The following is a 23,452-nucleotide window of genomic DNA, read 5'->3' on the forward strand; positions in this document are numbered from 1 at the left end:
ACAGATATTTAAACACTTTATTACTGATTGGTGACCACCCAAAAGTAATACTTGTAAAAGTGAACAGATCACTTGGCATTAGTTTTGAAAAACAGATAACTGTAATGTTTATTTCACATTATCAACTGGGCAATCTCTTCTTGAATGTTGTGTTGACAATTTATCAGATGATAAATGCCATAAAAGCATTCAAAGACACCATCTTCTGCCCCATTATATTTAATAGAAGACCCTTTGGAGCATGTACATTTATTTCCCCTAATAACAGAACAAACTTAGATTACATTTCCAAAAATGCATCTGGGCATAGTTAATTAATGGTAAGGGAATGCCTGAATGAAAAGGATATATGTTATGATTATCTAAAGTCACACACTCTATTATTCTTACCTATAGCATTACACACCACACCATACTTTTTCCTCAAAGTAAAGTTAATCTTCAGTTTTTAATACACACAAAAAAATAAATTTAGGCATGGAGATTTTAGCCCATGATACCCTGGTCAGTAAGTAAGTGCTCTGCTGTGCTAACTGTCCAGTTGAAAGTAGTAAAGGACTGAAACATGATTACTACTGACTGATTTTTTCCAAAAAGCAAGTGACCTAAAAACTTTAAATGTAGACTTTTTGAGACTACACTGCTTAACTTCATTGTATGATCACCTTACCTGAAGGTTAACATCATTCAGGAATAATCTCACCAATCATTCTATAATAGCCAATGACTGTAAACAATTCAGGGTCAGATACCTGAACCACCTGGCTTTGAGTCCAGCCACTTTATCCATGCGCCATGCCTGATTGTCAACAGGCTATTTGTGACTGCATTACTACACTTGTGCTGGAAGGGAATTTGACAGCATCAGAGGCTGTAGCACAGTATGACATTCCTGTGTGCACTGCACAATGAGAGAGAAAGCAATATAGTGATACTGGAAAATCCAGTAGATTTGTACGAACTGGAAATTGGCATCATCAGCACCAGTCAAGGATAATTAACTTAAAACACAGCATGGCAACTGTTTTTTAGTTCAATGCAGTTTTTTTTACACAGTACTGTGTTTCCTCAGTTATTCGGCACGGTTTAGCTCTGGCTTCATGACGCTGCATGTAAAAAAAAAAGTGGACCTATAAGTGGAAGTTTTGTGGTGATTGATTCCACCAAGTTTTGTTTGTTGCAGAAAATTTCTAGTGTGGCTTACGGACTTTAATATTTTCCAGTGAATCAGTATTTTTCAGACCAAATTATGGTCCACTAAGACTATGTAGACCAATAGTGTCCAATCTGCTACAAATATATCCAAGAGTCATTTCACAATGACTACATGTGCACGCACACACACACTCGGAGATAATTTAGATATATATGAGACAGATTGGACAATTGGACACCATTAGTCTATGTACTCATACTGGGCAATAATTTGGTGTGTGGAAAGTACCCAAGGTTAATATTAAATTCTGCCACACACAATGCATATTTTTAGTGTGTGTGTGTGTGTGTGTGTGTGTGTGTGTGTGTGTGAGCGAGCACTTTGACTTGGGGTGCTTCAAAGGATGCTTTGCCAACTTGATGCTGCCCAGTATACTCATTATGGGTAACATTATGATCGTAGAATGAAGGCTTTCACGACCGGGTGACATGGCTGTTGATATACTTTCCGGGATGTGAGGTCGTGGTCCAAGAACTTTTCTGCTCCTTACGTTTCGTCCAGGACTGCGCTGGACTTCCTCAGAGGCGCTGCTCCGCTGAGTCTTGCCGACTGACTGGTCGGGTGTCTGAGAGCGACTTATATATTGTGAGAAAGGGGGGCATGGTTCAGGTGACACGTGATGAGCAGTGATAATCCATAGCAAAGATAAGTTTGACTATCGATTACCACCTTGTCAAAGATAAAAATTGTTAGCAATTTTGTAGAGCCACTGTCCATATATCGCTAAGTTTCACAGCCTCCTCTTTCCTATTAAAATTATCGTGATGTTTATAAATTTTAATAGCTTCTCTTTATAGCCGGGGATAGTAATTTAATGTTGTAGATAAAACTTCGGTATCCGGAAACTTCACTTGGTGGTTGCCTGGTTGAAGAGCATGTTCTGCTACAGCTGACTTTTCTATTTTTCCAAGTTGACAAAGACTTTTATGCTCTTTCAGTGGCGTGTTTACGCTTCTTTTGGTAGTACCAATGTAAACTTTACCACAGGTACATGGAATTTTATACACACCACATGTCGACAGGGGAGGGCGTTTATCCTTCACAGATCATAGTACTTGACTTATTTTCTTTGTTGGTTTAAAGATCGGTTTTATGTCATGTTTTCGTATAAAAAACTTGCGAGGGATCCTACAGCCAGTGTACTTAGGAAAATAAATAATTTGATTAAGTCATCTACCTCTATCCGAGAAGAAGATAAAAGAACTATATTGAAAAGTGAAGCTGTGTGTCCTCGATTGTATGGTGTACCTAAAATTCATAAAATAGATTTTCCTTTAAGACCCATAGTCAGTGCCATCAATTCTCCCACTTATGAAATAGCAAGATATTTAACAACTTGTTTACAACCATTTATTGGAAAAACTGACTCATATATATAAAAGACTCACGTCATTTTATTGAAAAACTAGAGGGACTAACTCTGGCCCCTGAAGATATTCTTGTAAGTTTTGACATTGTGTCATTCACAATGATTCCTGTTAACGAAGTTATGATTTTCATAGCGGATATTTTTCCAGAAGATTTGACTGTTCTTTTCAGACATTGTCTTACATCAAGTCAGTTCCAGTGGGATAATGAATTTTATGAACAACTTGATGGAGTAGCAATGGGTAATCCATTAGGCCCTGCGATTGCCAATTTTTATATGGAGAAATTTGAACATTCAGCCCTAGACAAAGCTAATAACAAACCATCTCGTTGGTATCGGTATGTAGATGACACATTTGTGGTTTGGTCCCATGGCAGAAAGGCCTTGGACGATTTCTTTGATTATCTAAATAAAATTCACCCAAAAATACAGTTTATCATGGAAACAGAAAAGGATAACAGAATATCTTTCTTGGATGTCTTAGTTATGAGACAGTCCGATAGAAGCTTGGAATATAAAATTTTTTGGAAGGCAACACATACGGACAGATATTTACATAAAAATTCTAATCATCATCCTCAACAAAAAAGGGGTGTCATAAAAAGTCTTGTCGATCGAGCGGAACGGATATGTACACCTGAACATTTGGATGCTGAAGTGAAACATCTGAAACAGGCTTTTGAAAAAAACGGCTACTCAAGAAAAGAGATAAATAGAATTTTGCATCCAAGGAACAGAAAACCAAAAGATAAGAATGAACAACAACGACAGAAAAATACAGTAGTTCTCCCTTTTATTAAAAAAGGTAACAGATCGGATCGGTAAGATTTTACGAAAACATGACATAAAACCAATCTTTAAACCAACAAAGAAAATAAGTCAAGTACTACGATCTGTGAAGGATAAACGCCCTCCCCTGTCGACATGTGGTGTGTATAAAATTCCATGTTCCTGTGGTAAAGTTTACATTGGTACTACCAAAAGAAGCGTAAACACGCCACTGAAAGAGCATAAAAGTCTTCGTCGACTTGGAAAAATTGAAAAGTCAGCTGTAGCGGAACATGCTCTTCAACCAGGCAACCACCAAGTGAAGTTTCCGGATACCGAAGTTTTATCTACAACATTAAATTACTATCCACGGCTATATAGTGAAGCTATTGAAATTTATAAACATCACGATAATTTTAATAGGAAAGAGGAGGCTATGAAACTTAGTGATATATGGACAGTGGCTCTACAAAATTGCTAACAATTTTTATCTTTGACAAGGTGGTAATCGATAGTCAAACTTATCTTTGCTATGGATTATCACTGCTCATCACGTGTCACCTGAACCACGCCCCCCTTTCTCACAATATATAAGTCGCTCTCAGACACCCGACCAGTCAGTCGGCAAGACTCAGCGGAGCAGCGCCTCTGAGGAAGTCCAGCGCAGTCCTGGACGAAACGTAAGGAGCAGATAAGTTCTTGGACCACGACCTCACATCCCGGAAAGTACATCAACAGCCAAAGTTATGATCCCATCAGTTCGACAGCTATATAACTATAACCTGAGGGATTCGTGTTTCTAGCAAGATCAATCTCCAAAAACATGTCAGCTATGGTGCAGGTGTATTTGAAGAACAAAATGACATTCTCTTCTGGATTGGCCTCATTGCCACTGAATACAAATGGGCAGAGACCTTCTCTGTCATGGTATGTCAGCGGAACTGAGTAAGTTTCAGAATCTTCTAGAATAATATTTCTTGTCAGGCACTTCAATTCTAGAGCTATTTCATGGAGTTCTCTTGTTTAAAAGAAGCAATTTATTGGTTTTAATGCACATTTAGTGTATAAATAAACTGTGTCCAGCTGGGTGTGTGTTATCTGCTATGTCAGGTAGAGATTTTGAGGCACCACTGCAGACACACCACAAGGTAGACACAGCCACCTCAGTACAGACCACACTTGTACCATTTCTGGCATTGATAGCAACTGCATCTTGCATCTGATACCAACTGCAGGAACTAACATGCAGCACAATAGCACCATCAACTTGCAGCTGGACAAATCACAGATGCTGTCTGCTGCTTGGCTTATGTGCAACTATGGTGTCTACAGTTCTTCCACTGTGTGTTTCTGATAGCAATTTACTGTCATCATTTGTAGCCAATTGGGTGATAGTGCACAGTAATGAATGACAACTGCTCCATCTGATCATTTTTTTCCCCCCGCATATTTCACAACTTTGAGATTGTGATTGGGTTGAGACCTAATACTACAGCTTAAATTGCTCCAAATGAAATGAGCAGCTGTCATGTTCATAATGCTGCTTTTTTCCTTTAACACATTGTTGTTTCCAATGCTGCTGTTAGTATGGGACCTAATAGCATGGCTTACAATGCTGCGAGTGGGACAAAATATTAGCTAACATCATTGATGAAGCATAGGGAATTAAAAATGAGCAATGTGATTAACTATCCGTATCTGATTACTTCTATCTTCACTGTGAAAACATTGTGTATGTGGTATTCGAATGGCTGTAGCTCTTTCAATTCCCTGAACAACCACGGCAGCCGTGTCTCATAGTAATCAGTTGATGCCATACGTCCACTCACGTGCCAGATAAATGTGGCAAGACAGAAGCAAATATCCTTATACAGGACAAACTGGTACAGGACCTACCTGAACTACTCCAGATTGATGCCCTCGGTCTGGAGGAATTGCTAGCTAATGTACGAGAGGTTTCAAAATGAGACAGACAGCCCAGATGTCAATTCTGCTGCCCTGAGACACTGTTTCTGCACCATTAGCCTCCGGCCATGCTCTCCAGATGCTACTGGCTAGCCCAATGCACGAGCTCCACTCCTGTCCAGAGTGATCTCACCACCACAACTGTGAGGTCGCCCCACTGCCAGGACTCGTGTATAACACGGATGTTAGGATCACCTAGCCACCACTTTTCACAGCACAAAAAGGAGGGCTGCATTGTTGTCATCAGCAGTGCAAGTCAACACTGTTCACACAATGCCTACGACCCTTACTGTGTCAGTTACCAGATACTGTTCCAATAGAACATGGGGTTCACACCAAAGTCCTAATCTGTAACAACCTGTAGAGAGCCGAGTCTCATCCATCCCATCTTGGACCGCACCAATGCTAGGATGTGACTGAACTACTTATTCAAGCTGAGGGGGAGGTAGGATGCTTTACTCACACAAAAATTATCTGTGGTCTGAGGTAGTCAACCAAAAATATGTCCATAATATTTGTGGAATTGATTGCTTTAATGTATTCCAATTCTCTGGTGTTAATCCTGTATACATAGTACTGGAAGATGCACCATTGCGATAAATCATTGCTATTTGTGCTGTTTTTACATCCCTGTTCCAGCAAGATTTGGACGACACAGATGTAGTTTCTTCACACACCACCCTTCAAGTAGCATCCCACATGCAGGAGAACACACCCTGAGCAACAACCACAGTGCCACATGGTGCTAAATTTGCTGTAAGTGGGGCTGCTGTTATTGACACTGTCTTGCCTCTGCAAGTCATGTACCATCACCATGCTTTCTCAGTATTCTTCTGCAGGACAATTTTGTAAGACACTGTCCAGCTGCTCTACAGGTAATCAACATTGGAAGCTGACAGTTCTCTAGGCGTAACGTCAACTGCTACACAGTCCTTCAATTGGAGTATCATTCACTGACCACACAGCACACTCCGTGCTTTATGTCGGCCACATGTATGGCCCACCAGATGGAGCCCAAGGCCTTGCATATCACATCCAAACCACTGAGTTATCATGAGTGAATCAACCACAAACTATGTTTGCATACAAACATTTCTCAGCTACATTAGTGACTTTCTTCAGTCTTACCACTCCAGGGACATGTTGATAGTTGCTTCACTAACTGCTTCTGTAGTAGCCCTAGTATATCTGTCGTTTTCAAATTCTTTAGTACTGCATATTCTGTTGGATATTTTGCAGTGTGGGAGTTACAAGTTACTTACTCCTTGATGTTGCATCAATGCAACGAAATTCTCATATGAGTATGCACATACTTGCTATAAAAAGTATAATGATTACAGATCATCTCATCTGCTCCCTTTGCCTTCTTTCTGTCTAGTGGACGGTGAAACTTGTTTTGTTTTGTTTTGTTTCCAGTGTTATGGGGGTTTTAAAAACATTCTTGTGCTATTAACTGAAAACAACTCTGATTCTATTCCGTTCACTTGTAACTATTTCATTTGACACTATTTGTACATTTATGTGGAGTAAATAAATCAAGATTTATACGTGGTTATGATCATTCATGCTCATGGTTAACACAAAACCACAGCTTTCACTAACTCGGATTTTACAGTTACAGGGAAAGCAGGTATAACAGTTGCTCCAGGGCTTTATTAAACTGGTTCAACTACAATGTAGGGTGGTGGCACCACTGCAAGCAACGGACATGTCAGCACAGCTTCTGCCTCAGGCACAGCTCTTACAGCGTACCACCCAGCTGCTTCAATCGGAGCTTGCCCATCCCAACACTGCCCCAGCAGGAACGACACAGCCTCAACCTGACTTGCGGTCCGCCTCCCTCACACAGCTGACACTTCCTCCAGACCTCAGCATTCCATAATGATTGTCCCCTGGCCTATCCTGACCCTTCTACCTCCAGCATCTCCTCAGGCTTCAGTGCCATTAACGTCCTCACCACTGGCCCACTCAACAAACCAGTGACCCCCCCCCCCCCCCCCAGCCAGATTCTTTCCTTTGTTTCCGATATCCATGGCACCTGCCCATTCAAACTCTCCCTCTCCATCTTATATTAGTGTTGCGCTGTTCTCTTCTGAGTCCACTGCATGCAGCTCTTCACCTACTGACAGCCCATCCTCTGTTACACCTTCCTTTCCCCCCGTTACTGACACTCAGCACACAGCCTCGGTGCCTCTGTACCTCTCCTGGGCTCCTTCCTTTCCAGAGTGGGACATGTTGGCTTCATACTCTTGCTTACTTCTCCAACAGAAAACTTCAGTGTGCATCATGCCTTCTGCAGGAATTCACCCTCTACCACCACTTCCAAACACCTCCAGCATTGTTGCTCCTGTGAACTCTAGGGCCTTCCACTCAATGCAGAGTGCCTGGCACTTCTTGTCTTGCCACCCTCCAGGTCACCAGCTGGACTTCCCTCCCAACTCCTGTTCCTCAGTCTTTGAAGTTTCACTACAAGCATGGCTTTGCAAGGTCAGAGCACCTCGAGTGACCCCAGGAGTCCCTACTTGACAGCAACCCTGCACGTCTCTTGTTATCTAGGGCAGCTCCTTCCAGTTCTCAAGCAGATGGACCTACCTCCCTTCAGGCTGACAGAGCGCTACTTGCCTTTGGCCCTGCTTCCAGGTCCATGTCTCCACCAATGCCGGAACCCACTGCTGGATCCACTGTCCCTGGGAAGCCTCCTCCCTTCAGGTGGCGCTTCTTTTCAATGATGGCACTGCCATATCTCCCTCAGGGACCAAGGAATGCCATATCCTCGGCTATCATCTATATCACAGCCACAGACAGCAGCAAGATGGCTCTGCCATCTTTTCCATAACAAAGAGGGACACTGTAACTTTGGCCAGCACCTACAGTCCAGCCACCAACTACACAGGTTTCTACTGTGAGTTGCTGCCCTTCCAATATGCCAGCAATCCAACCCCAGGAGTTCACACCTCAGCAATCACCAAGGAACCAGGTGGTACTACATCCACCGTAAGCAGTTCTGCACACAACTTGGAGCCTATTGCCTCCCATAAAGTGTCTGAACCATTAAGTCATCATAAGTGCAACAATCACTACGTCCTCATACAAACATTTCCTGACTCCATCACTGATACTCTATTAGGACAGATCAGAGTAATTAACTTAGGACTATGCTAGCATAAACAATATGTCTTGTATGTTCTAAGAAAATGTTAGTGTGCACTGTGTCATATTAATTTCTGAAGCTTCTTTATACTGAACTCGGTTGATGCGTTGTGTTAATAAAGTTCCATTGTTCTTTGGTGATCTGGGTGCATCCATTCTTTACCAGCATGCAACACCCAACAATGGCACTTAAAGCCTTATGTTTTAGTATCACATTTGGTTGACTACCTTTAAGCCTGTGGCAGGTTGCCCTGAGTCATGTGGTGGTGTACAAACTGGACTGATCTCTCAGAATTTTGTGATTTTTGGAGATGAAGGTCACAATCAACACCTAAACTGTGATAGATATACACCAATTACCCTGAACAGAAGCACTGCTTTCACATCTCACTGGGAAGCTTTGTTATTTGTACACTGATCTCTCTGAATATTATTTTCACTTCCTCTAGACACAAAATTCCATGCAGTTATAGCCATTAACACCAACTTTGTGCTATATCAATACTGTAGCCCTCCATTCTGCGTGTCCAGCACATCAGCTATTTTCCAGGAGTTTCTGGATCAGATCAACTTCTGTGCAATATTCATCATTGTTCAAACTATTTATATAACATAACTGACATAGGAACAGACCAAGAACACCATTTATACAACCTCTGGCAATTATTCATTCTATAAGGAATGGACCTGTGTTGCTACTTACAGAAGTGCATACTTTTTCAACCGAAAATTAAATAGCCTAGAGCACATCACGAGGAAGAACAGTTTTTGACCAACAGAGGCATACCTCTATCATCCACAACCTCCTCCTGCCCCACAATCTTCTAAAACGACAGGTCATACTAGGCAAATTAAATTAGTACAGGCATTTCAGACCTAACACAGCTACACTTGTTGACCACTAAACTCTCTGAAACTGACTTATTTTGAGTGGATTTCAGAATGAAAAAATGTTTTTTATACTTGCACACATTGCTATGTATGGATGATTCTTACTTTGTTACAGTGTTCCACCATTTTGATGGGCATGTGATGAAGTCATCAAAACCTGTATGCTACAAATGTACAACTGCCACATTATTTGTATTATAGTGAAAGCCAGCTGACACTGAAGTGCAGCCGGCCGGGGTGGCCGAGCGGTTCTAGGCGCTACAGTCTGGAACTGCACGACCACTACGGTCGCAGGTTCGAATCCTGCCTCAGACATGGATGTGTGTGCTGTCCTTAGGTTAGTTAGGTTTAAGTAGTTCTTAGTTCTAGGAGACTGATGACCTTAGAAGTTAAGTCCCATAGTGCTCAGAGCCATTTGAACCACTGAAGTGCAAAGTGGCTTGTTGTACAGAGCCACCGCCCCCCCCCCCCCCCCCCTTTCTAGCTGCTGCCTGAGACATCTTTGGTGTTTCTGTGGTTTGTTACACAAGAGTCTAATACTGTTGTTTGGCTATGCAATGAGTATTTCTTGTTGCCATTCCCTTTAGCCACTGTGCTTCAATAATGGAGAGGGAGTTTCAAGGATCACCAACAGGCATTGTAATGTATTTATTGCATGTTGAGTACTTACCGTTACACCAATGCCAACAGCCAAGAAAACCAGACCAATTATTATAAACACTATCCCTCGGGCTCTAGCAAAGTCTGGTCCAACTGATGACCTTAGAAGTTAACAAACAACATTAATTAAAAAACAAATCTGAAAAACATCACAAAGTATTTTATTTCATGATTTACTGAGAAATACTTACACTTTCCGACAATGAGGGCACCTTGCAAGAGCATTATTAAGTGTATTAAACTGTAAACAAAATTGAAGAAACAATAAATTACAATTCAGTACTTACAATGCAAACAACAACTGCATTTAAATCTGGCTCTAGTGTAGCATACAGTTCTACCCTTTGACACAGTGAGGTTGAGATCTATTAAGTTTTGTTTAATATCCTATTTCACTTTTACACATGTGTTCAGTACTCCATTGCACATACGCATATATGTGTAATAGCTTGCACTGTGTTTCTAGGTGGAACGTTTTTGAACTGAAAGGTATGACAGACAATCAAGTCCACCTAAGGGAAGAAACAGAAATGTAAACCACTGCTAGTCACATGAGAGTGCAAACCCTCAAAATGCATCACTGAAGAAAATAGAAACTCAAGTAATTATTTCAACTCATATGATATCTAATCCTTCTTTCATGTTCTGGAGGGTAATTCGGTAAAATCCTGTTTATAGATTCTTACGCAGGTTCCCTCTGCATTATTCCTATATGAGAGATTGATGCGAATTTAAAGAGGGTATGTAACTTCTAAGTCACTAACATACAAATACACTATGGTCTCACAACACAAACAGGAAACCACTGATGTGCTGCATTTCATGGCTGCAATCACAAAATTTAAACTAAAGAGATATAGTTGCCTTGTATTTATTGGTTGGTATGTAAGTTCATAGAATTTTACCATAAGTTTAACAAACACAACAGATACACATAACAGAGACTTTAGTCATCAATAAAATATTCTTCTTCACTATTTACAACAGTCTGCCAATACTCAGGTAAGTCTTCAATTATGTAATTTTAGAAATAACAGGGCTTTCAGGCAAGGAACTCATCAGCCCATGTTTGGAATGTGTTTTCATCTGTAAAGGAAGTTCCTTGAAGGCTGTTCGACAGAGGGCAGAAAAGGTGAAAAATCTGATGACGCAAGATCAGGTGCATAAGGTGGGTGTGGAATGACTTCCCAACCCAACTCCCATATAGTGTTTCTTGTCAGTATACGGAGTCTGCCAGAAAAATGTATACACACTTTTCGCTCCTTAAAGTATTACTTATGTGTTTATTTTACATTTAATAGTTGATCACACATGTTGTACAACCTTCAGTTTAGCACATGGTTACTTTAAATGTTCAAAACGTGCACCGTTGGTGGCCATACACATAACAGAATGATGAGCAGCTGCCACAACTACGTCAGCCAATGTTACAGTGGAGATTGCTGCATATATCACTGTAATCTCGTGGCGAAGTTCCTCCAGCACGCGTAGCTTATGTTGATAGACATTATCTTTCACAGTTCACAGTAGAAGTCCGTAGGCATTAGATGTAGTGACTGTGGAGGGAACTCAATGGGCCCTCTTCGTCCAATCCAATGCTTGGGAAAACTGTCATCTAGAAAAGCTCGTATAGCTAGGTGGTAGTGTGGTGGTGCCCCATCCTGTTGGCAGAAGACCTCTTCATTGGTTCCATAAAACACATGTATACCTGGCAAGACTGATGTGGTAACATTTCCGGGTACATATATCCAGTGGCAGTAGCATCAAAGAAAAAGGGTCCTACTAAGCCCCTAGATGATAGTCCACACCACACGTGAACCCCTGGTAGACTGAGCGCTTTATCCACAAACATGCGCATTTTCTTGTGCACAGTAAACACTGTTATGGGATTCATGGTTCCATTAAGTTTAAATTGTGACTTGTCACTTCACACGACCTTCATCACAAACTGTTTGTCATCAATTACTATTTGCTGATACCATTTACAAAATTGCATTCGGCAATCAGGCTCGTTTTCAACAATCACATACAGTAATTGCGGAATGTAAACTTTCCACTGTGCAGCTTTCAGAATTCTTCGTATGCTTTAACAGCTAACATCCACTTCACGTGCACATTGCTTAGCAGGATTCTGTGGAGAATTAACAAACGTTTGTACCACGAGAGCTGACGAAGCAAGATTTGTAGCTGTACACCTGTGTTTCTGATCCTCCTTTGCGAATATCACAAATTGTTCCATGCAATTCAAACTTGTCAATGATGTGTTTAATTGTTAGGCAGGTTGGCAGTTCTGTTTCAAACTCCTGCCTCCACTGACATTGCACTTCAACAGCATTATCAAACTTTAAAAACTACTTCATAATACATTTTCGTTGATCGAATGTCAAGCATGCTCCCACCATCTTGTTTTCTCAATACCGAGATGAAAGTACTAACATCTGTTGAGCCAAAGACCATACAACAACACATTATTAACTCAAATCGAATGACAATATCAATATCTCGATAAAGCCTGATAAAGAATGTATACATTTTTTGGTGGACTTTGAAGTAGAATTTGGGCTGGCATTACAGTATCATAGCATCACTTCATGCAGTCTTCCTGGCCATTGTTCTGGGGTTAAATCCACAAGATGTCTCAGCTGTTGAGAATAAATGTCAGCAGCAATGATTACATATCAGGGAACCAATTCGTTGTACATCACATAGTCCCTGTTCCATCAGCTGCATAACACTATCTTTTGGGATGTGTGCATGTCTTTGTACAGGGAGTTGCTGCTTTGTTCAGCCTCACCCATTCCGTTCTTTTTTTTATTTTAGCATAAAGACATCATTTCTCATCACCAGTAAAGATACAGGGTAGTAATGGTCAGTGTTGTTCATGAGCAAATTGATAAAAAGCAAGCATAGGTGCATATATGGCCACCTGCTGATTTTTGTCATTTTGGCTTAGAGAATGCTGTACCAATACACCCGAGTTTTGAACCTTCCCCACTACACACAAATGTCACACAGTGGTGGAATGATCACAGTTCATCACATTTGCCATTTCTTGAGTGCACAGCACGGATCATTATGGATTTAAAGATTCATCATCAAACTCCAAAGTTCTTCCTGAATGGGGACAGTCACCGAAATCAAAATAACCAACCTGAAAATGAGAAAACCATTTTCTTGCTGTACTCTGTCTAATGGTCTTCTCCCTATGCATGGCTTAAATTTTTTTGGCTGCCTCCAGTGCTGTCACCCCTCTAATGAACTCAAACAGAAGAGTGTATCAGAAAAAGTTCCAACCTCTCCACTTCGCATTCCATTTTCTAGTGTTCAAAGTGTCACTCACTACTGTATCCCCAAATAACAGAATGAAAATATGTAAATTCAAATAGCAACAGTGAATTACAAATAAAAAAAAATTACAATCAATAAATAATTCCATATCTATCAGAATACCAACCTGCAAAACAAAAACACAACAAACCTTATAATATAATATATCGTGGGGGGGGGGGGGGGGTGAGGGTTGTTTCAGGGAGAAGAGCAGACAGCGAGGTCATCGGTCTCATCGGATTAGGGAAGGACAGGGAAGGAAGTCGGCCATGCCCTTTCAAAGGAACCATCCCAGCATTTGCCTAGAGTGATTTAGGGAAATCAGGGAAAACCTAAATCAGGATGGCCAGATGGTGGGTGGGAGAGGGGGGGGGGGGGGGGGGTCAGGGAGATGGGTTTCACATACATACATACATACATACATCGTGAATTTAAAATTTGTAAACATTAAGAAGTCAGCTGGTTCTCCCTTCATGTACATTAAACCTGTCAGGAAAAATTCCTCAAGTGTACTGCACATCTGGAAGAAATTTCCTATGTTATGGAAGACAAATAGAGTTATACTGTCCTGTACACTTTAAAGTTCTACTCACACCATTTAGACCCAACTTTCCAGCCTCTAGTTAGTGTGTGTGTGTGTGTGTGTGTGTGTGTGTGTGTGTGTGTGTGTGTGTGTGTGTGTGTGAGAGAGAGAGAGAGAGAGAGAGAGAGAGAGAGAGAGAGAGAGAGAGTGTGTGTGTGTGTGTGTGTGTGTGTGTGTGTGTGTAGGCGCGCGGGCACTTAATCAGTCTTCATGGCAGTTTACAAGCTGAATTACTTGTTCATTAAGATTGTCAAAGGGCTATGTTTTAAGGTGGTATACAAGATACTTAAATATGTTCTCTGCAAAGATTATTTTTACAGGTACTATTCATGAAAGTAGTATAAGGAAGAAAGTTAAGAAAATCAACTGGGTTACTGCATTGTACAATGTTTCCAAGCACAGTGTTATTTACGTAAGTCACCAATTTTCTTGTAAAATCTGGGAGAGTTGTTAAAGCCAGGTAGATCAGAAGCAATCTTGTGAAAGTGACCTAAAAAGAACTATTTGTTATTTATGCTCCATATTGTGACTGTCATAGTAAGCACTTTAATGGAACATGGTGGTGGTTGGTGTATCAGTATCGGAGCATACACAAAACTGCCATTAGCCGCTTCTTCCCACTGCCTGCACTATTTCTTTTTACCTTTTCCTGCACCCCATCTCCCTCTTTCCTTTAACACAGAAACTGCTTGAAACACGCAAAACCTAAGAATCCGTTGTGTTTTCCCAGAGTGTTACAGTCTTCTCAGTCATTTCCACACTTTCACTTAGTGAATAAAAGCCTCTCTTCCACCCTAACATGGTTTTAATTTTCACAGACAAACCATATTTTTGAGTTCAGTTTTTCCTCTAATACTTACACACACTATACCACCTTACACTTATTGTTTACAACATTAGATAATAAATTTATAAATTTAAACATTAGGTTTCTATTATTTATGTTTATCTTTCCAAAATTAAGGAAACATGTGAAACTTTAGGTCTGATTTGAATGACTCAACGCCTTACCAGGAAGGTGTCATGACAATGTCCACATGTAACACGGCACATGCCGGGCATCGTTGGCACTGGTGGAGTAACAGGGCTTGGTGCCAGGTTTATTATTCGCTTGCAGTTTGGTCGAGGACAAGCAATACGCTGTGATGAACTCTTGCAAATAAGCAGACAATTGCAGGGGCAGCGTACATACTTTTTTCCAGGTGGTGCATTCCTAATAGGCTGAAAGAAGTGATTAATATTATGTCAACTGTATTAGCAACATTCATGAACTTAAATACAACAAGTCATTGTTTTTTATCCAGCAACTGACTATCTCCAATGATAAACAAGGTAAATAATTATAATGTATCAAAGATAATATATTTGCGTGACCATCCTTCACAGCAGCTGTTAAAATCTCTTACTGTAGATTACCCATCTTTAGCTGACTGCAATTTAATTAAAAAAGAATTACACTAGACATGTTTCGCTTTTATTTACAAAGCTTCTTCCGTGGTTATTCTGCAAATTGGATACTACATTTGTGCATTTTTTACTGTTTTATATTAAAACAATGTTTTCTTTATAAAGTTGGTCAGCAAGCTACTTACAGTGTTTCTTTACATATTCTGCCCCTTCCCTCCCTGCTAGCAGCGGTTGGCATTGAAACGCTTCATGTCACATTTGTACTTGGCAGCTTTTGCCATTCTGCAGTATTTCCTGCACTGCATTATTTACACTTCCCTTTCTTGAACTGTTTCTCATTTCATACTGCCGCAGTGTGTGTATATTTTCCAGGGGGCAGGGGGTGAGGGGGGGGGGGGGGGGAGAGAGAGAGAGAGAGAGAGAGAGAGAGAGAGAGAGAGAGAGAGAGAGAGAGAGCGCAAGGATGGGCTTCGACGGTGATTATGGAACAAAATCTGGGAGGAGATGGTAGTGGCAAATGGAGCCTGTGGTTATATGTGTACATTTAATGTTATATTATGTGGTCAATCGGTTTTAAGTTTCTTGTAAGGTGAGGTGATGTTACTGTTTATCCTTATGATTCCACTTCTGTGTCTCTGGCTGCAATTTTGTGATCTGGTGTCAATGTCTTCCTGGTTTGGCCCATCTATCTTCCATCACATGTATTGCATTTCAGGTGGTATATTTCTGATTTCTGACACACATCAGTTTTTTCCTATTGTTTCTGGAAAGTATTTTTGAATTGAGTTGTCGGTTTGGTGTGCTATTTTTATGCCTTGTTGTTAGAAAGTACTGAATATTCCGTGTGTGTATTTGTGGTTGTATGCCATTGTGTACTATCTTTTACTGTCTGGTTCTATCATACTTTGTATTGTTTCTATTGTTGTATTTTGTGTATTGGTTTGTGTGTGGTTTTGTTCCTGTGTTGGTGACAACTGGGTGTTTGTTCTTTTGGGTTTCTTGATTTTTTATTCAGCTGTTACTAAGTTCTCTTTGTATCCATTTTTGAGGCTGTTTGTATTATGGTATTCATTTCTTTTTGAAACAGTCTGTATCTAGTGATACTGTGTTTAGTCTGTGGAGTATGTATCTAAGTGCTGCCTTCTTATGAGAACTGGGGTGGTGTGATGTTTCATTTGTCTGTTGTTGTCGGTTTTCAGTATATGTCAGATGTGTGTTGGTTGTTCTGAATCTTTATGGTGATGTACAAAAAATTTAACTGTTTTTCTCTTTCTCTATTGTCAGCTATGAGGTTTACTATGTATTTTTTGTCTATCTGTTCGCTAATGATGTGTTTCAGACCTTTTTGAGTAATTTTACAAATGAATACAATAATACAAATGGTCTCAAACAATGGATGCAAAGAGAACTTAACAACAAAGCTGAAGAAGAAAAATCAAGAAACAGAAAAGAACAAATACCTGGCTGTCACCAACACAAAGACAAAATCACACACAAACCAATACACGAAACAGAAGAATAGAAACTACACAAAGTGTGAAAGAAACAAAGTAAAAGATTGTACATAATGGCATACAACCACAAATTCACACACAGAACATCCGATACTTTCAGAAAACAAGGCTTAAAAATAGCACACCAAACCAACGGCTTAATTCAGACATATTTCCCAAAAACAATACAAAAATATGATCTGTATCAGAAATCAGGAATATACCAACTGAAATGCAATACATGTGATAGAAGATAGATAGGTCAAACCAGGAGGATATTTGACACTAGATACAAGGAACATGTAAGAGCATGGAAGTATAGGACAAATCATTCAACTTTTGCAGAACACTTATACCAACATAAAATTACAGCCACAGCCATAGAAATCATAAGGATAAAGAACAACAAAAAACACCTCACCTTATAAGAAACTTTAAAATGATTGACCAGTTAATATAACATCAAATGTGCACATATAACCACAGCTCTCTCTCTCTCTCTCTCTCTCTCTCTCTCTCACACACACACACACACACACACACACACACACACACACACACACACACACAATAGTTTCACAGGTTGCCAACACACACACAACGTGAACGAAAACAGACAGACAGACAGACAGACAAACACTGTGGCAGTGTGGAATGAGAAACAGTTTAAGAAAGTGAAGTGTAAATAATGCAGTGCAGGAAATACTGCAGAATGGCAAAATGTGTCAAGTGCAAATGTGAAATGAAACCTTTCAGCACCAACCACTGCTAGCAAAAAGAAAAGGAGCAGAACATGTGAAGAAACACCGAAAGCAACTTGCAGACCAACTTTATAAAGAAAACATGGTTTTTAATCTAAAACAATCAAAAATGTACAAATGTATGTATTCAATTTGAAGAATAGCCACGGAAGATTACCTGTAAATAAAAGCGAAATGCGTCTGGTATAATTCTTTATAATTAAATTGCAGTCAGCTCAAGAAAGATAGCCTATAGTAAAGATTAAGGAAAGAGAGATTGCTACTCACTGTAAAGGTGACACGTTAAGTTGTGGACAGGCACAATTAGAAGACACATTGGCTTTCGACCACAGCCTTCATCAGAAAAAGAGAGACACATACACACACCATTCATTCACACAAGCAAGCACACCTCACGCACACAACTGCCAACTCTGTCAGCTCAGACCAGAATGCCTGATCTGAGCTACCGGAGTGCGAGGTCAGGTGTGTGGAAGGTGTGCTTGCTTGAGTGAATGATGGTATATGTTTCTCTCTCTTTTTCTGAGGAAGGCTGTGGCCGAAAGCTAATGTGTAAGTATCTTAACTGTGCCTGTCTGCAATTTAATGCATCATCTTTACATAAGTGACAATCTATCTTTTCCTTACAAAATACTGATATTCCAACCTGGAGTTTCCATTGTTTGATAAATTAATATAATTCACTTATAGAAAGTGCAATACAAACAATGAAAAGTTCCACCAAAGATATCAAAACCAATTACAATTGATCTGCTGCTGATGTAGCAGTCTTAACAGAGACTAAAATGGACGTGAACTATATGTTAAAAACAATCTGATACCTTGGACGATCACAGACTGAAAGAGTCACGAAATCACGAAAGAATTATAACAGATATTAAAACAAGAAGTGCAATAACCAAACAAACCATCAAAAACAAGAATAAATTATTAAGTAACAACCACCTTAATAAAGAAACCAAAAAAATCATTCCAAGACATTTGGAGTATTTAACACTATAGCTATGAAGGGTGTTTTGGAATAACAGGAAAATAAAAAATTTGGTACAATAGAGTTGTACCTATGGACATGAGTCACAACAATATCCCAACTGAAAAGAAATCTAAAGAATAAATATTAAACAGAAATTTTAGAGAAAAGGATACTGATTAGTATGATGCAAAAGAGAAAAAAAACTAAATTGGGCACATTCAAAAGAACATAAAAAAAAGAAAAGAAAAGAAAAAAAAGCCTTAGGAGGAAAAATTTCATCATTATCATCATCATCATTTAAGACTGATTATGCCTTTCAGCGTTCACTCTGGAGCATAGCCCCCCTTATACAGTTCCTCCATGATCCCCTATTCAATGCTAACATTGGTGCCTCTTCTGATGTTAAACCTATTACTTCAAAATCATTCTCAACCGAATCCAGGTACCTTCTCCTCGGTCTGCCCCGACTCCTCCTACCCTCTACTGCTGAATCCATGAGTCTCTTGGGTAACCTTGCTTCTCCCATGCGTGTAACATGACCCCACCATCTACGCCTGCTCGCCCTGACTGCTACATCTATAGAGTTCATTCCCAGTTTTTCTTTGATTTCCTCATTGTGGACACCCTCCTGCCATTGTTCCCATCTACTAGTACCTGCAATCATCCTAGCTACTTTCATATCCGTAACCTCAACCTTGTTGATAAGGTAACCTGAATCCACCCAGCATTCGCTCCCATACAACAAAGTTGGTCGAAAGATTGAACGGTGCACAGATAACTTAGTATTGGTACTGACTTCCTTCTTGCAGAAGAGAGTAGATTGTAGCTGAGCGCTCACTGCATTAGCTTTGCTACAACTCGCTTCCAGTTCTTTCACTATGTTGCCATCCTGTGAGAATATGCATCCTAAGTACTTGAAACCGTCCACCTGTTCTAACTTTGTTCCTCCTATTTGGCACTCAATCCGTTTATATTTCTTTCCCACTGACATTACTTTCGTTTTGGAGATGCTAATCTTCATACCGTAGTCCTTACATTTCTGATCTAGCTCTGAAATATTACTTTGCAAACTTTCAATCGAATCTGCCATCACAACTAAGTCATCCGCATATGCAAGACTGCTTATTTTGTGTTCACATATCTTAATCTCACCCAGCCAGTCTATTGTTTTCAACATAAGATCCATAAATAATATGAACAACAGTGGAGACAGGTTGCAGCCTTGTCTTACCCCTGAAACTACTCTGAACCCTGAACTCAATTTACCGTCAACTCTAACTGCTGCCTGACTATCCATGTAAAGACCTTTAATTGCTTGCAAAAGTTTGCCTCCTATTCCATAATCTTGTAGAACAGACAATAACTTCCTCCTAGGAACCCGGTCATATGCCTTTTCTAGATCTATAAAGCATAGATACAATTCCCTGTTCCACTCATAACACTTCTCCATTATTTGCCGTAAGCTAAAGATCTGGTCCTGACAACCTCTAAGAGGCCTAAACCCACACTGATTTTCATCCAGTTGGTCCTCAACTAATACTCGCACTTTCCTTTCAACAATACCTGAGAAGATTTTACCCACAACGCTGATTAAAGAGATACCTCTGTAGTTGTTACAATCTTTTCTGTTTCCATGTTTAAAGATTGGTGTGATTACTGCTTTTGTCCAGTCTGATGGAACTTGTCCCGACTCCAAGGCCATTTAAGACCTGACATTCCACTGTATTTGACGAGTTCCGACTTAATTTCATCCACCCCAGCCGCTTTATTGCACTGCAATCTATTGACCATTTTTTCCACTTCCTCAAATGTGATCCTATTTCCATCATCATTCCTATCCCATTCTAACTCGAAATCTGAAACATTACTGATCGCATTTTCACCTACATTGAGCAACTCTTCAAAATATTCCCTCCATCTGCCCAAGGCATCCACATGATTCACCAGCAGTTTTCCTGACCTGTCCAAAATACTTGTCATTTCCTTCTTACCTCCCTTTCGAAGACTGCTAATTACACTCCAGAATGGTTTTCCAGCAGCTTGACCCATAGTCTCCAACCTGTTTCCAAAGTCTTCCCACGATTTCTTCTTGGATGCTGCAATTATCTGTTTGGCTTTGTTTCTTTCTTCAACATAACTTTCTCTGTCTACCCGGGTTCTGGTATGTAGCCATTTTTGATACGCCTTCTTTTTCCTTTTACAGGCTGCCTTGACTGTATCATTCCACCAAGCTGTTTGCTTCATCCTACTTTTACATACTACTGTTCCAAGACATTCTTTAGCCACTTCCAGTACTGTGTCCCTGTACCTTGTCCATTCCTTTTCCAATGACTGTAATTGACTACATTCAACTAACTGGTACCTTTCTGAGATCGCTGTTATGTACTTGTGCCTGATTTCCTTATCCTGAAGTTTCTCCACTCTTATCCTCCTACATATGGACCTGACCTCCTGCACTTTCGGCCTCACAATCCCAATTTCACTGCAGATTAAATAATGATCAGTGTCATCAAAGAATCCCCTGAATACACGTGTGTCCCTCACAGCCTTCCTGAATTCCTGATCTGTTATTATATAGTCAATGACAGATCTAGTTCCCCTGCCTTCCCAGGTATACCGGTGAATGTTCTTATGTTTAAAAAAGGAGTTTGTGATTACTAAGCCCATACTGGCACAGAAATCCAAGAGTTGTTTCCCATTCCTGTTGGCCTCCATATCCTCTCCAAATTTACCCATAACCTTTTCATACCCTTCTGTTCGATTTCCAATCCTGGCGTTAAAATCACCCATGAGCGGAACACTGTCCTTGTCCTTTACTCTAACAACTACATCACTGAGTGCCTCATAAAAACTATCCATCTTATCTTGATCTGTCCCTTCACAATGCGAATATACTGACACAATCCTAATTTTCTTGCTAGACACTGTCAAATCTATCCACATCAGTCGTTCGTTTACATACCTTATTGCAACTACGCTGGGTTCCATTTCTTTCCTGATGTAAAGCCCTACACCCCATTATGCTATTCCTGCTTTGACTCCTGACAGGTAGACCTTGTATTCTCCCACTTCCTCTTCTTTCTCACCCCTTACCCGAATGTCACTAACAGCTAAAACGTCCAGCCCCATCTTACTTGCAGCCTCTGCCAGCTCTACCTTCTTCTCAGAGTAGCCCCCATTGATATTAATAGCTCCCCATCTCATTACCATTTGTTTGCCAAGTCGTATCTTAGGACTCCCTGGTTTGTCAGTTAGAGGTGGGACTCCGTCACCTCCAAAGGTCCGAGGCATTTTGCTCTGATTGTTGCCAGCATCATATTTAAAGTACCAGGGAAGCAGGTTGCTAGCCTTACTTGCCCCGAGTCCCATTGGGTTTTACCCCTAACGGCTGAGGGACTAACCGGTGGATTTGGTAGTCTTTGCCGTACGAGCACAAAGGTGACCACGACTCAGAATATGTCCGAGATGCCCAGCCTTATTCCAAAGTAACTGGTATCCCGACTGTCGGGACCACTTACTTGGCCACTCATACGTTGCCCGTGGTTCATGAACTAGGACAGGGGCGGGCAGGAATTCTGCACGTGTGCGGCGCACATGCACGTGTGCAGTTAACAGGTGTTCTGCGTGCACACAGGGGCAAGCTGACCACCCGCTTCTCACCCCTCCCCACCATACCGTCTCTCCGCTTCTTCCTCTGTAATGCGTTTTGTTTCCTGGCCTGCTTTATTAAATTAAGGAATAAGGTTAGTAGGAGTGCCTGACAGAAATCATGGTTTGAAAGAGTACCTATTACCTACGATACGTTTTATTTATTATCACAGGTGGAGTTTACAATACGTTTAATGTCTGGAACAAAATTTCTACATACAGACAAACGCAAACAGTTACGTAAATTTTCATTACTGATGTTTGCTCTTAACCGAGACTTATTAATTTTCATAACAGAAAAAAATCTCTCACAAAAGTATGTCAAGCCCAACATTGACTATCTTCATGGCTTCACGATGGAGACGAGGAAACTCTTGCTGTGGAAAGTCGTGATAAAAATCTATTACACGTTTTGCCAAAAGGAACTTGTCTCTCAGACGAGAATTACACTGTAGATCTATTAATTCCATTTGCAAACTGAGATGAATATCATTTACAGAAACCAGATTCTCTCGAGAACTATTCAAAACCTTAGGATATGTAAGATATATCCCCAAATCGCTTGAGAAATTCCTCTTTTATTGCACTAAGAACGGCAACATACTGAAATTTATTATAATGGTGTTCAATATTAAACTTCCGCTCACCAGCGACAATACTGTCACATATTATACATTTCCAATTTTCAGGTTTTTCCACAGAGAACAAATGACTCTCCCATTCCTTTTTAAAAGATAGCAAATCTCCAATTCTCCGTTTCCTTGATGCACTCTGCATTTTCCGGTTATTGAAATACAACATTCACTACGTAGTGGTCGCTTCGCTTCAACGTCCGCAGCTTAGCCTGGTACTACACTGCCGCAACCTGCAGGCTGTCGGCACTGTCCCGTTCGACGATTGCACGTGAGCAGCACACGTGCAGCGCTGTGTGCTCATGAGCCGCGTGCAGCGTTTGCCCGCCCCTGAACTAGGACATGACTACAGGAACCCACACCATGAACCACAAGAGGAAAAATTTGGGGGGGGGGGGGGGGGGGGGACATTCCAAAGGCAGACCCAGGACATCCTATGTAGTGTTATCAGTGGAATTAACTGCAATAGCTACAACCAAATGGCAAATCTTGCTACATCAACAAGTCCAAATATTAAACTATGCTGCACAAGATAAAGGATCGACATGCTCTTCTGTCCATTCCATAATCGATCCAAATTTTTTTAAAAAGTGCTAGTAATGAGACACT

The 23,452-nt window shown here is 40.5% G+C and overlaps 1 protein-coding gene across 3 annotated transcripts in view; it reads right to left on the reverse strand.

Annotated features, from left to right (window-relative positions):
• Positions 1-23,452, reverse strand: part of LOC126175976 (type 2 phosphatidylinositol 4,5-bisphosphate 4-phosphatase) — a 57,602-nt gene that overhangs the window by 11,872 nt on the left and 22,278 nt on the right. For all 3 annotated transcript variants that reach the window (XM_049923079.1, XM_049923077.1, XM_049923078.1), the window contains exons 3-5: positions 14,941-15,150; positions 10,211-10,260; positions 10,030-10,120 (exon numbers count right to left, since the gene is read on the reverse strand). In XM_049923079.1, the coding sequence (XP_049779036.1) occupies positions 10,030-10,120; positions 10,211-10,260; positions 14,941-15,150 (351 nt within the window). The remainder of the gene's footprint in view (positions 1-10,029; positions 10,121-10,210; positions 10,261-14,940; positions 15,151-23,452) is intronic.

The sequence above is a fragment of the Schistocerca cancellata genome, chromosome 3, assembly GCF_023864275.1.
Source record: "Schistocerca cancellata isolate TAMUIC-IGC-003103 chromosome 3, iqSchCanc2.1, whole genome shotgun sequence".
Taxonomy (NCBI): domain Eukaryota; kingdom Metazoa; phylum Arthropoda; class Insecta; order Orthoptera; family Acrididae; genus Schistocerca; species Schistocerca cancellata.